Raw genomic sequence first — 11,629 nt, forward strand, 5'->3', positions numbered from 1 at the left:
TTAATCTGCAGTATCCCACTCTTCCTTCTCCCATCCCTATATAAAATAAAACATCAAAAACTACATACCCCTGCAATGATCATTGACTGAGCCAAGAAGTATAGTGTTAATGTTTGGATGGCAGTGTTGCTAACGGTAACCCAGTGGGATCCGAGAGTATATTATCCATCAGTCGTCAAGGGGGCAGTGCTACATGGAGATGAGAAGAGGGGAAGGGCTCTGCCCAGTGACTTGAAATGGGGAGTAATCCAATTATCTTTGATGGATATGATGGAATGAGACGTGAATACCTTCTGTTTTAGGAAGGCTTACTGTGCTACAATCTGATTAAAAATATATAAATACATTGCAGGTATGTGGAAACATTTTATTAAAAAAAGCCCTTTTAAGAAATAATACTATACTAAAACTTGATCACCACATGCAGTCAGCACTATAGGAAGAAGACATAATAAAAAACTGTATTGGATCCTCATGATCATGTTTAGCATTCTTATGTATTTAGCAATGAAAAGTGATGAAAATGTGCTGCTGTTTTCAGGGCCCTGTGTGGCGGGTGTCGTTGGGCATAAGATGCCACGCTACTGCCTGTTTGGAGACACAGTGAATACTGCTTCTCGGATGGAGTCTACCAGCCTACGTACGTCTTTGAACAAGTCATCTCGCCTGTGTAGGAAGCTTCAGGTAGAAGCTGCCAGTGGGGATGAGCAAAGTTGAGAATCCCCCTCCCCCCCCTTGCATTGTAGCACACCGCAACACACACTAGTGTGTTGTTACAATAAATGCGGTCATGTCTGATTTTTGGCATGATTGGGTGCATTACCAGTCTTTTCATTTCAATGGACAGCCTTAACCCAATGCACCCAATATAACAGAAAAGTGGATGGGCTCACAATGAAATAAACTTAACCAAACACACTCCAAAAATTATCTAATTTTTTTCAAGCAAATATAGCAAAAGCGAAATTGGAAGTTTTTCAATTCATCCAAATTTTGCAAAGTAAATTTCATGGCAAAATCGGTTTTACTCTGCTCATCCCTAGCTGTCCTTGTCTGTTCATTAGTTCCAGGATTCTGATGTTACCTGCAATAAATAGTGTCAGCTTCACTGCATGGAACCAGTATGTGGCCTAAAATGCAGATTGATGGCAGCTGCTATCTGTAGCTTCTCACACGAGAAAACTATGTAACAATTAATCAGGATAGTTTTTACTTAATAATTGTTCTGCTCCACAGCACAGAAAATCCACATCAGCTCTGCTACCTACCAGGAACTCATCATTGACAACGCCTATGAGATCGAGCCTCGCGGAGAGATTGAAGTGAAGGTGAAGTATTCTATATTATATTCCAGGTGACCATAGCTTCCCTTTACCTAATATTTAGAAAAGAAAAAGTCCTTTTACAGCACACCTAAGTGTCCACAAATACGTACCAACAAAACTTAACGCTGAGCCAACGCGCATATGCATCCATGGGGAACAGCTTTTCTGTGCTAAGAGTGTGCTCACTGTGCACTCCCAATACAGTGTCTAAGCTGGCATGAACAGCTCCTGATCATTGTTTATGAACGGGAGCTTCTAATCCAGTGACAACTAATCCCAGCATGATTGGATAGCCCTCTCCTCCTCCTGACAAAGAGCCAGGGGCAGAGGCGGAAAGAGGTTAAGGACTCATTCATGCGTGCTCTGAGGAAGGCTTGACCCTCAAAAAAGCACTAGCAGACTTGCACCTACTGCATCCAGTTCCAACATGCTAACGAGTCCTTTCAAACGAATATCCAGTCTCTGGAGATGGGAAGAGACCTGGATTTTGGGATAGGATAATATCTCTGTGATTTTTATCTTTTTGTGAGTGCTTTGTTGTTTTTGTTATTTTTTCATTTATATGTGTGTTACTATGATTTGCATCCAGGGCCAATCATCCACGTGTAATTGCTGCATGTCTGTTTACATGTGAACAGCTGCGGGAGCTGTCAGCCTCTCATTACTTTGTATAGGGCTTCCCGTCCTGTTCAATTAACCCTGCTGAGTCAACCTGCATGAATTCAGTCTGCCCCTAGAAATACATGTAAATGAGGCCTAAACAAATATTGCACAATCATTTCCTGCTCTCCTATTTTTCCATTGCTGGGGAGAACAGTGGCTGAGGGGTTAGCACTTCTGCCTAACCAGGTCCCCGGTTCCAATCCCAACCATGACACTACCTGCCTGGAATTTGCATATTCTCCCTGTGCCTGCGTGCGTTTCCTCCAGGTTCCCCAGTTTCTTCCCACACTCCAAAGACATGCTGGTAGGTTATTTAGATCCTGTCTAAATTGGCCCTAGTATGTGGATAAATGAATGTGAGTTAAGGACCTTAGATCGTAAGCTTCTTGAGGGCAGGGACTGATGTGAATGTACAATATATATGTAAAGCGCTGTGTACATTGAAGGCACTTTATACAGTGCTGTAAAAAGTATTTGCCTGCTTCCTATTTTTTTTTTTTTCTTGCACGTTTGTCACACCTAAATGATTTAGATCATCAAACAATTTTTAACATTACACAAAGATAACCCGAGTTAATAAAAAATGCAGTTTTTAAATAATGATTTCATTTATTAAGGGAAAAAAAGCTTGTCCAAACCTGTCTGACCCCATGTGAAGAAGTAATTAGCCCCCCGCCCCCTCCTTCCCCTTGCTAAATCATGAATGATTTTTTAGGAAAGCTGAGTTAAATTTGACTTGCCACACGCAGGGCTGATTACTACTTAGATCTGTTGAATCAAAAAAATCACTTAAATAAGAGCTGTCTGACAAAGTGAGGCAGGCTAAAAGATCTCAAAAAGCAACACATAGTGCCACGATCTAAAGAAATTTAAGAACAGATGAAAAACCAATAAATTTACATGTATCAGTCTGGAAAGGGTTACAAAGCCATTTCTAAGGCCTTGGGACTCCAGCGAACCATTGTGAGAGACATTATCCACAAGTGGAGAAAACTTGGAACTGTGGTAAACCTTCCCAGGAGTAGCCAGCCGACCAAAATTACTCCAAGAGCACAATGATGACTCATCTAGGAGGTCAAAAAAGAACAACATCTAAAGAACTGCAGCCCTCACTTGCCAGTCAGTGTTCATGATAAAACAATAAGAAAGAGACTGGGCAAAAATGGCACCCATTGGAGAGTTCCAAGGCAAAAGCCACTGTTGACCAAAAAAACACAAAGGCTCGTCTCACATTTGCCAAAAAACATCTTGATTATTCCCAAGGCTTTTGGGCAAATATTCAGTGGACTGATGAAGCAAAAGATGAACTTTTTGGAGGGTGTGTGTCCCGTTACATGTGATGTAAAACTAACACAGCATTTCATAAAGAGAACATCATACCAACAGTCAAATATGGTGGTGGTAATGTGGTCTGGGGCTGCTTTGCAGCTTCAGGACCTGGTCGACTTGCTATGATTGACGAAACCATGAATTCTGCCCTCTACCAGAAAATCCTGAAGGAGAATGTCCGGCCATCAGTTCTTGACCTCAAGCTTAAGCACACTTAGGTTATGCAGCAGGACAATGATCCAAGCATATCCACCTCTGAATGGCTGAAAAAAACCAAAATGAAGGTTTTGGAGTAGCCTCGTCAAAGTCTGGATTTAAATATGATTGAAGTGCTGTGGCATGACTTTAAACAGGCTGCTCATGCGGGAAATGTGAAAGACTCATTGCCAATTATCGCAAATGCTTGATTGCAGTTGTTGCCGCCAAGGGTAGCACAACCAATTAGGTTCACAGGGCAAATACTTTTTCACATAGGGCCAGTGCTTTTTTCCCTTAATAAATGAAATCATCATTTAACAACTGCATTTTGATTTACTCATGTTATCTTTGTGTAATATTAAAATTAAACTTAAGTGTAACAAATTTGCAAAAAAAAAAATATAAAATCAGCACTGTAAGTTCCTGTAATAAAAATGACTGAACCATTCCTAATCCAGTGTTCCCTGTCTTTGGGTCAACCTCCATGCAGGTACATAACTATGATTTATAGAGCTCCATAGGACAAATTTGATCTGCTAACTCTCACTGTAGCTTTGACAATTCATATTATTGATCTTAACATAAAGTATTTTGAAATCAAAAACAAATAGTAGGAGAGCTGTCATCTTAGTCATTACATTCCTATGGAGCAGTCATTTGGACAGAAGTTATAGTTTCAGTAATAATATTAATAATAATATTTTATAATATGGTAAAATTATGAATGCTTTTGCACACAATTACTCTATACTCTAATACAAAATTTAAACATTTTTGTAGAACTATTAAGCTCAGCTGTCCTATCAGGATTCAGCTGGGGAGAAACTGTGGGATTTTGACTGCTTTAGGCATACAGGGTTTATTTCAATCAGTGGCAGAAGTTCAGAGGACACTAAATCTACACTTCTAGGACAGCTAAGCAAATGCTTCTTCCTGCACGGAGGGAGATCTGTGATAAACAGCAAGGATCCTGACTAGGTCTGACATCAGTCCATCATTACAGAAAACTTCATAGATTTCCTAACAGCCTCCCTAATGGAGCCCCCTTCTACATGGGGCCCAAAGCAGCCTACTGGGCTATTGGTATGCCACTGCTTCCATGGCAGTCACCGCTAGCTATCCCCTTTGGGAACTCACTTGGCAGGTTTTATTGAGCCCTTACTACTAAGAAAGGTCAGAGCTTGCTTGCTTATTAATTTCCAGATGTTCCTCCTTACAGATGTTCCATATTAGACCCTTTCCTTATTTCAGCATCTCATTCGTCAATATAGTATAAAAAAGGAGGAAGGTAGAAGAGATCGCATAGCGTAAAACCACATGAAAAGTTTATTCATAAAACTAGTAAAGTCGCTGACATTTGTTCTACACTATATTGAATGCATCTCTTTGCAAAGTTCTCCCTGTCCACCAAGAGAGGTCAAACCCCAAGTCTTGTAGGGTGCAGATGTCACAAACGCCTGCTCACTCTATAGGTTTTGTCACCAAATTACTTCTTCACTAAGAGTTATGTAATACATAATGCCATCTGCAGGTTGTGATTCACCAGTCTGAACTGGTCACCAAACAAAAGGAATAGGGTCCTTTCACCCAAAAGAGCAATTTTAGTTATAGGTGTCACCAAAACAGAAAATGAGGTAAACAACAGGAAAGTAATAAAATCCACATTAAGGAAATAGCCAGCGCCCCTCAAACTCTACAGGATGTATTTAAAAAAAATGTAAAAATTTGCAGAGCTGTTTGTCCTGTAAAATTGCATGTGCATTTGTCATGTGGACAGGCAAGGAGTGGTATCGGGTAGAAAGGAAAGATTTCAGGCAGGAGAGGAGTAGTTTCAAGCAGGGGAAGAAATGTGTCAGGGAGGGGTGAAGTGGAGTCCATCAGAAGTAGTAGTGTCAAGCAGGGAAAGAATAGTGTTTTCTAGCAGGAGAGAGAAGCTGTTTGGGCAAAAGATGAGTGGTGTCAGGCAGGAGAAGTGATGTTAACCACTTTACCACCGGAGGATTTTGCTGTCTTACGTCCAGGCCACTTTTTGCGATTCGGCACTGTGCGACTTTAACTGACAATTGCGCGGTCGTGCGACGCTGTACCCAAACGAAATTTACGTCCTTTTTTTCCCCACAAACAGAGCTTTCTTTTGGTGGTATTTGATCACCTGTGCGATTTTAACTTTTTGCGCTATAAACAAAAAAAGAGCGTAAATTTTGAAAAAATAACAATATTTTTCACATTTTTTTATATGAAATCCCCCCCCCCCCCCCAAAATGTAAAAATCAAATTTTTTTTAAATTTTTGGCCAATTTGTTTTCTGCTACCTATATTTGGTTAAAAAAAAATCACAAAAAGCGTATTTTGATTGGTTTGCGCAAGAGTTATTGCGTTTAATAACTAAGGGAAAGATTTCTGTCATTTTTGGTGTTTTTTTTTTTAACCAGTAATGGCGGCGATCTTCGATTTTTTTTGCGGGACTGCGACATTGCGGCGGACAGATCGGACTCTTGACTGACATTTTTGACACTTTTGGGGGTACCAGTGACATTACTACAGTAATCAGTGCTATAAATATGCACTGTTACTGTAAAAATTACACTGGCAGGGAATGGGTTAATTTTATTGGAGAGGGAGGGGTTAATGTATGCCTGGTGCTTACTAACGTGTGTGGGGGGAGGTGCCTGAGTGACACAGGGACAGATCGCAGGTTCAGCTATGCTGAACCCTGCAATCTGTCACTGTCTGTGTCCCTTAGGAGATCCGCCCACTTTGTTTACACAAGCGGGCGGATCTCCAAACTCGATTCCCCGACGATCGGGGAAGAGCGGCGGTGATCACCTGGCCGACTACCGCTGTGTCTGAATACAGCGGGAGCGATCCTACGGCTGCGCGCGTGCACCGCCCACAAGGGGAGGAGTCCAGTGACGTAGGTCTACGTTGCTGGACGGGAACGAGCCACTTTGCCGCAGTACCAGCTCAGTGAGCGGTCGGCAAGTGGTTAAACAAGTGAGGAGTGGTGCCAAGTAGGAAGGAGTAGCTTCAGAAAGGGAGTAGTATCAAGCAGGGGAAGGCAGGTGTGAAGTGGTGCCAGGCAGGGAACAATGTTTTAGGAGTGGTGTCAGGCAGGAGAAGAGTGGTCCCAAAAAGGGTATGATAGTTGCCAAGCAGGACAAAATGAGAGAAGTGATGATAGGCAAGTGAGGAGTGGTGTTGGGTATGAAGGAGAGTTTTCAGGCAGTAGAGTAACATCAAGCAAGGGAGAAATGTGTCAGGCAGGAAAGGAGTGATGTCAGGCAGACAAGGAGGGGTGTCGGGTTGGAAAGAGTGACTTCAGACAGCAGAGGAGTAGTATCAAGCAGAGAGAGAAATGTGTTAGTAGGTATGAAGTGGTGTCAGGCAGGAAAGCGCGTTTTCTGTCAGGAGAGGAGTAGTGTCAGGAAGGAAAAGAGTAGTCTCAGGCAGGGGAGGAGAGTTGTCATGTAGGAGGAGAGAAATGTCGAGCAAGGGAAGAATGGTATAGGTCAGAGAAGATTGGGTGTGAGGAGAGGAGCTAGGAAAGTTGAGGGAGTTTGGAAGAAAGGTGGATGTAAAACTGAGATACACAGGGTACATACTGTATATAGGGTATACAGTGGGGAAAATAATTATTTTATCCCCTGCAGATTTTGTAAGTCTTCCACTTACAAGGAAATTAAGGTTCTATAATTTTTATCATAGGTATATTTAAATGATAGAGACAATGTGTACCAAAAATCCAGATAAACACATGATACAAATGTTCTAAATTGAGTTGGAGTTCAGTAAGTAAAATAAGTATTTGATCCCTGAGCAAAACATGACTTAGTACTTGGTGGAGAAACCCATGCTGGCAAGCACAGAGGTAAGACGTTTCTTGTAGTTGGTTACCAAGTTTGCACACATCTCAGGAGGGATTTTGGTCCACTCTTCTTCACAGATCTTCTCTAAATCCTTAAGGTTTCTTGGCTGCCACTTGGCAACTCAAAGTTTCAGCTTCCTCCATACATTTTCTACAGAATTAAGGTCTGGAGACTGGCTTGACCCTAATGTGCTTCTTCTTGAGCCACTACTTTGTTGCCTTGGTGGTATGTTTTGGGTCATTGTCATGCTGGAAGACCCATCCATGACCCATCTTCAGTTTTCAGAGGGAAGAAGGTTTCTAACCAAGATTTTACAATATATGGCCCCTCAGGGCAGCAAAGTCGGCCAGTACCTTTAGCAGAGAAACAGCCCCAAAGCATAATGTTTCCACCTCCATGCTTGACTGTAGGGATGGTGTTCTTAGGGTCATATTTGGCATTTTTCTTCCTCCAGACACAGAGAGTCGAGTTAATGCCTAAGAGCTCAATTTTGGTCTCATCTGACCACAGCACTTTTTCCCAATCCTTCACTGAATCATTTAGATGTTCATTGGCAAGCATCAGACGGGCCTGTACATGTGCAGGCCCTGACGTCCCTGTCCCTGATGTCCTTTGACAGCTATTTTGTCTTGCTCATAATGGTGGGTTTGAGCCCTCATTCACACTGAACATGGCTTTGAAATTGTTCAGCTAAACTTTCACGACTTCAAAGCCGCATTTCAGTCAGACTTTGGGGGCGACTTGAAAGACATCTGTGCAGCTTCATGCACAGATGTCTATTGAAATTGTCCCCGAAGTCGCTAAAAGTAGTGCAGGAACTACGTTTGAAAATCTATGTGGCGCCGCAAAGTCGGCGTCGCACCAATTGGGACGTTCCCATTGCTGGCAATAGGCTGCGATTTGACATGCAATTTGACCTGTCAAATCGCAAGTCAAATCGTGCCGATGAAAACGGGGGCTTCATGGAAGAAAGTGATTCTGTGGACAGGTGACTTTTATACACATAATGACTTAGGAGCACCTTCCTAAATTGACAGGACTAATCTGTGTACCACATGAACACATACTGTAGCCAGCTTGTGGGAGCCAGAATTATTGTTGGTTGGTAGGAGATCAAATACTTATTATACTCACTGAACTGCAACTCAATTTATAACATTTGTATCATTTTATTTTATTTTTTTGGATTTTTGGTTGATTGGTCTCTATCATTTAAAAAACACCTATAATAAAAAATTATAGACCTTTCATTACTTTGTAAGTTGGCAAATGTACAAAATTTGCAGGGGATCAAATAAATATTTTCCCCACTGTATTCGGAAGCTCTGAAAATTGTTCTTTTTCCAAAAAAATTATATTGGAACATTTTATGAACGATGAATAATATGACATATAGGGGTCATCTGCTTTTTAACCACTTGCCGACTGCCTAACGACTATCTACGTCGGCAGTCAGCCCCTCACAGGCAAAGTGACGTAGTACTACGTCGCTAGCCTGTGAGGCTCTAGGGAGCGATCGAGCGCCGCCGGAGGCGCACTCCCGCTCGCTCACAGACCCTCCCCCCGCGCGTGTGAGCGCCGGACCCGATGTCCGCCACTCACTCGCGATCGTCGGTTACACCGGGAGAAAGGCAGACGGCTAATGTTAACAAAGCCGCCTGTCTTTCTCCCTTGTGTAACAGCAGAGATCATATGGTCCTGCTATGTAGGATCGTAGATCTCTGCTGTTACATGAAAAGCCACATCCAATCACAGTTAGAAGCACGCCCCTAGGGACACACTTAACCCCTCCTTCTCCAATAAAGTTAACCCCTTCCCTGCCAGTGTAATTTTTACAGTAACAGTGCATATATATAGCGCTGATTACTGTAGTAATGTCACTGGTAACCCCAAAAGTGTCTAAAATGTCAGTCAAGGGTCCGATCTGTCCGCCGAAATGTCGCAGTCCCGCAAAAAAAAATCAATGATCGCCGTCATTACATTTTTTGTTTACCAGACATATGTAGCAGAAAACAAATTGGCCTAAAATGTTAAAAAATTTTGATTTTTACATTTTTTTTCGGGAATTTCATATAAAAAAATGTGGAAAATATTGTTATTTTTGCAAAATTGTTGCTATTTTTTTGTTTATAGCGCATGATCAGAAAATAGCACAGGTGATCAAATACCACCAAAAGAAAGCTCTGTTTGTGGGAAAAAAAGGACGGCAATTTCATTTGGGTACAGCGTCGCACGACCACGCAGTTGTCCATTAAAGTCATGTAGTGCCGAATCGCAAAATAGGCCCTGGTCAGGAAGGGGGTAAAATCTTCCGGGGCTTAAGTGGTTAAGCTGATAAAACAATTCTGATCCCCTATGTAACCCTTGCCTTATCATGCAGGGTAAAGGAAAGATGAAGACCTACTGGCTGCTGGGAAACAAGAACTACAGCGTGCAGAATGACAGCTTGGTCTGCCACTGGAACCCCAACATGTCCCGCAGAAAGAAGGTGAACACCAGCCTGGGCTCGGAGCTACAGGTGGGGACTACCAAATAATAAACTACATGGGGAAATGTCTGGTGACCACCTCACCATCATAGGATATAAAAAGGACAACATACAACACAAACGTCCTGAGAAAAATAGCGCATGTTTTGACATTTCTACTAGTACAGCAAAAAAGCAATGATTTACAATGTATGTGCCTGTGGAATGCGACATGTGTGTCAGAAATTGGATAATCCCTATTTGTGATCTATCTCGTGGATGTTGCAATTTGTGCGCCATATAACTGAAAAGATTGGAAACTATTTTATTTGCATAGAATAGATGAATCAAGTAACTTAGCAGGACTCCTTATAAACGATGGTCACTGCAACATAATACTTATTTATTGCAATTAGTGACTTTTTTGCAACAATTTTGCACATAATTTTTCTGCTAGAATTTCTCAATCTGTGTCATGACCTAAAGTGATCTAGATAAAATAGGTCTCTTTCTAATGTTTGGCTTTATTAGAGACTCCCGGGTTTATGTGTTTTTTTTTATCTTCCAGTCTTTATCCAGCAACGTTCCATCAGAAGCCAGCCGGGTGAACACACCTCGGATCCTGGAGGAGTCTGCTCTGGAAGATGGAGTCACCGCACCTCCAGGACTGTCCACAAAGATGGAGGAAGCACTGCATGATGCCAAAAAAGGGGCTACGTTGGTAAATAGCCAGCAACCAATCCCTGACCAAATCCTGACCCTGGAATTACCTGAGAAGACAGACCAGGAGATCTCCAGGAAAATATCTCTGGAAAAGACACTCCCTCTTCCTGGGTTTGTCGAGGAATCTGTTTAAGGTCCTTCAATCTGTAAGAGACAAACCGAATACAAGTTTTATACATGAATGTTTTTTTTTTTTTAGACATTTAGCCTATGAGAATACTATACCTGAGGCCAGACAGAAGAGTCTTTGTCAGACAGGATAAACCGCTTTTAAATGGTCATTCCATTCAAAAAATAAAATGTTAATGTCTGGTGGGTGATGCAGAGTTAAAGTGGATGTAAAGCCTAATACTTAAATTCTCCTGTGCAATCATTAATGTGAGCTGAGTTTAGCCATATGTCTCAAAATGAAAAAATCACAGTTTTTCTACCCTCTTTTTGCAGTATCCAGTGCTGTCACATGACTTCAATCCCTCTTCCTTCTAAGGACAGCAAGTGGGTGTGGTTACTGAAAGCTAGTGACATCACTTCCAGGGAGGGGCACTGTTCCTGTGTAGCCAGCGGGCGTAAACAGGATGGGAGGAGCTGATCATAGCTTCCCACCCAGTGTTCTCTTAGCAATAGGGATGCATTATACATCCTAATTCATGAGAAAATGAAGAATTAAAATAAGACCCATCCGCACAGGACACAGGGGGGCTGGGAGGTGCACATATACAATATATCTGTGCTGGGCTTTTAATCAAGACTACCATGAAGGAAGGGAGCTGGATACGGGGAGGGGAGGGGGGGGGGGGGTACTGTCAGTGTAGCTGGAAGTGCTCTGGGGTCACAGCTCACAGTCTGCAATGATCATTATATATTAAAGGAATAGTACGGGCAACCACACTAAAACTCATTGTTTACATATAATGAGCAATAGAAATTGATCTGTATCCTTATAAATTTTCAAAAATGTTTCTTTGTACATTATTTCTTTTATAAGAAAGTCATTTGACATTTTCTCCCCAGCTTCCTCCACCATTCGCAGCAGCTGGGCGTGTTCCTTCTTTGATACC

At 42.0% G+C, this 11,629-nt stretch overlaps 1 protein-coding gene across 1 annotated transcript in view; it reads left to right on the plus strand.

Moving 5' to 3' along the window:
• LOC309567647 (uncharacterized protein) overlaps positions 1-10,704 on the plus strand; it is a gene marked incomplete at both ends in the record, with an annotated part of 31,498 nt that extends 20,794 nt beyond the window's left edge. The window contains 4 exons of the mRNA XM_082273063.1: positions 542-640; positions 1,237-1,328; positions 9,762-9,899; positions 10,417-10,704. Coding sequence (XP_082129189.1) covers positions 542-640; positions 1,237-1,328; positions 9,762-9,899; positions 10,417-10,704 — 617 coding nt within the window. The remainder of the gene's footprint in view (positions 1-541; positions 641-1,236; positions 1,329-9,761; positions 9,900-10,416) is intronic.
• Positions 10,705-11,629: the final 925 nt, after the last annotated feature.

The sequence above is a fragment of the Pelophylax lessonae genome (genome assembly GCF_965119305.1).
Source record: "Pelophylax lessonae genome assembly, chromosome: 12".
Classification (NCBI taxonomy): Eukaryota; Metazoa; Chordata; class Amphibia; order Anura; family Ranidae; genus Pelophylax; species Pelophylax lessonae.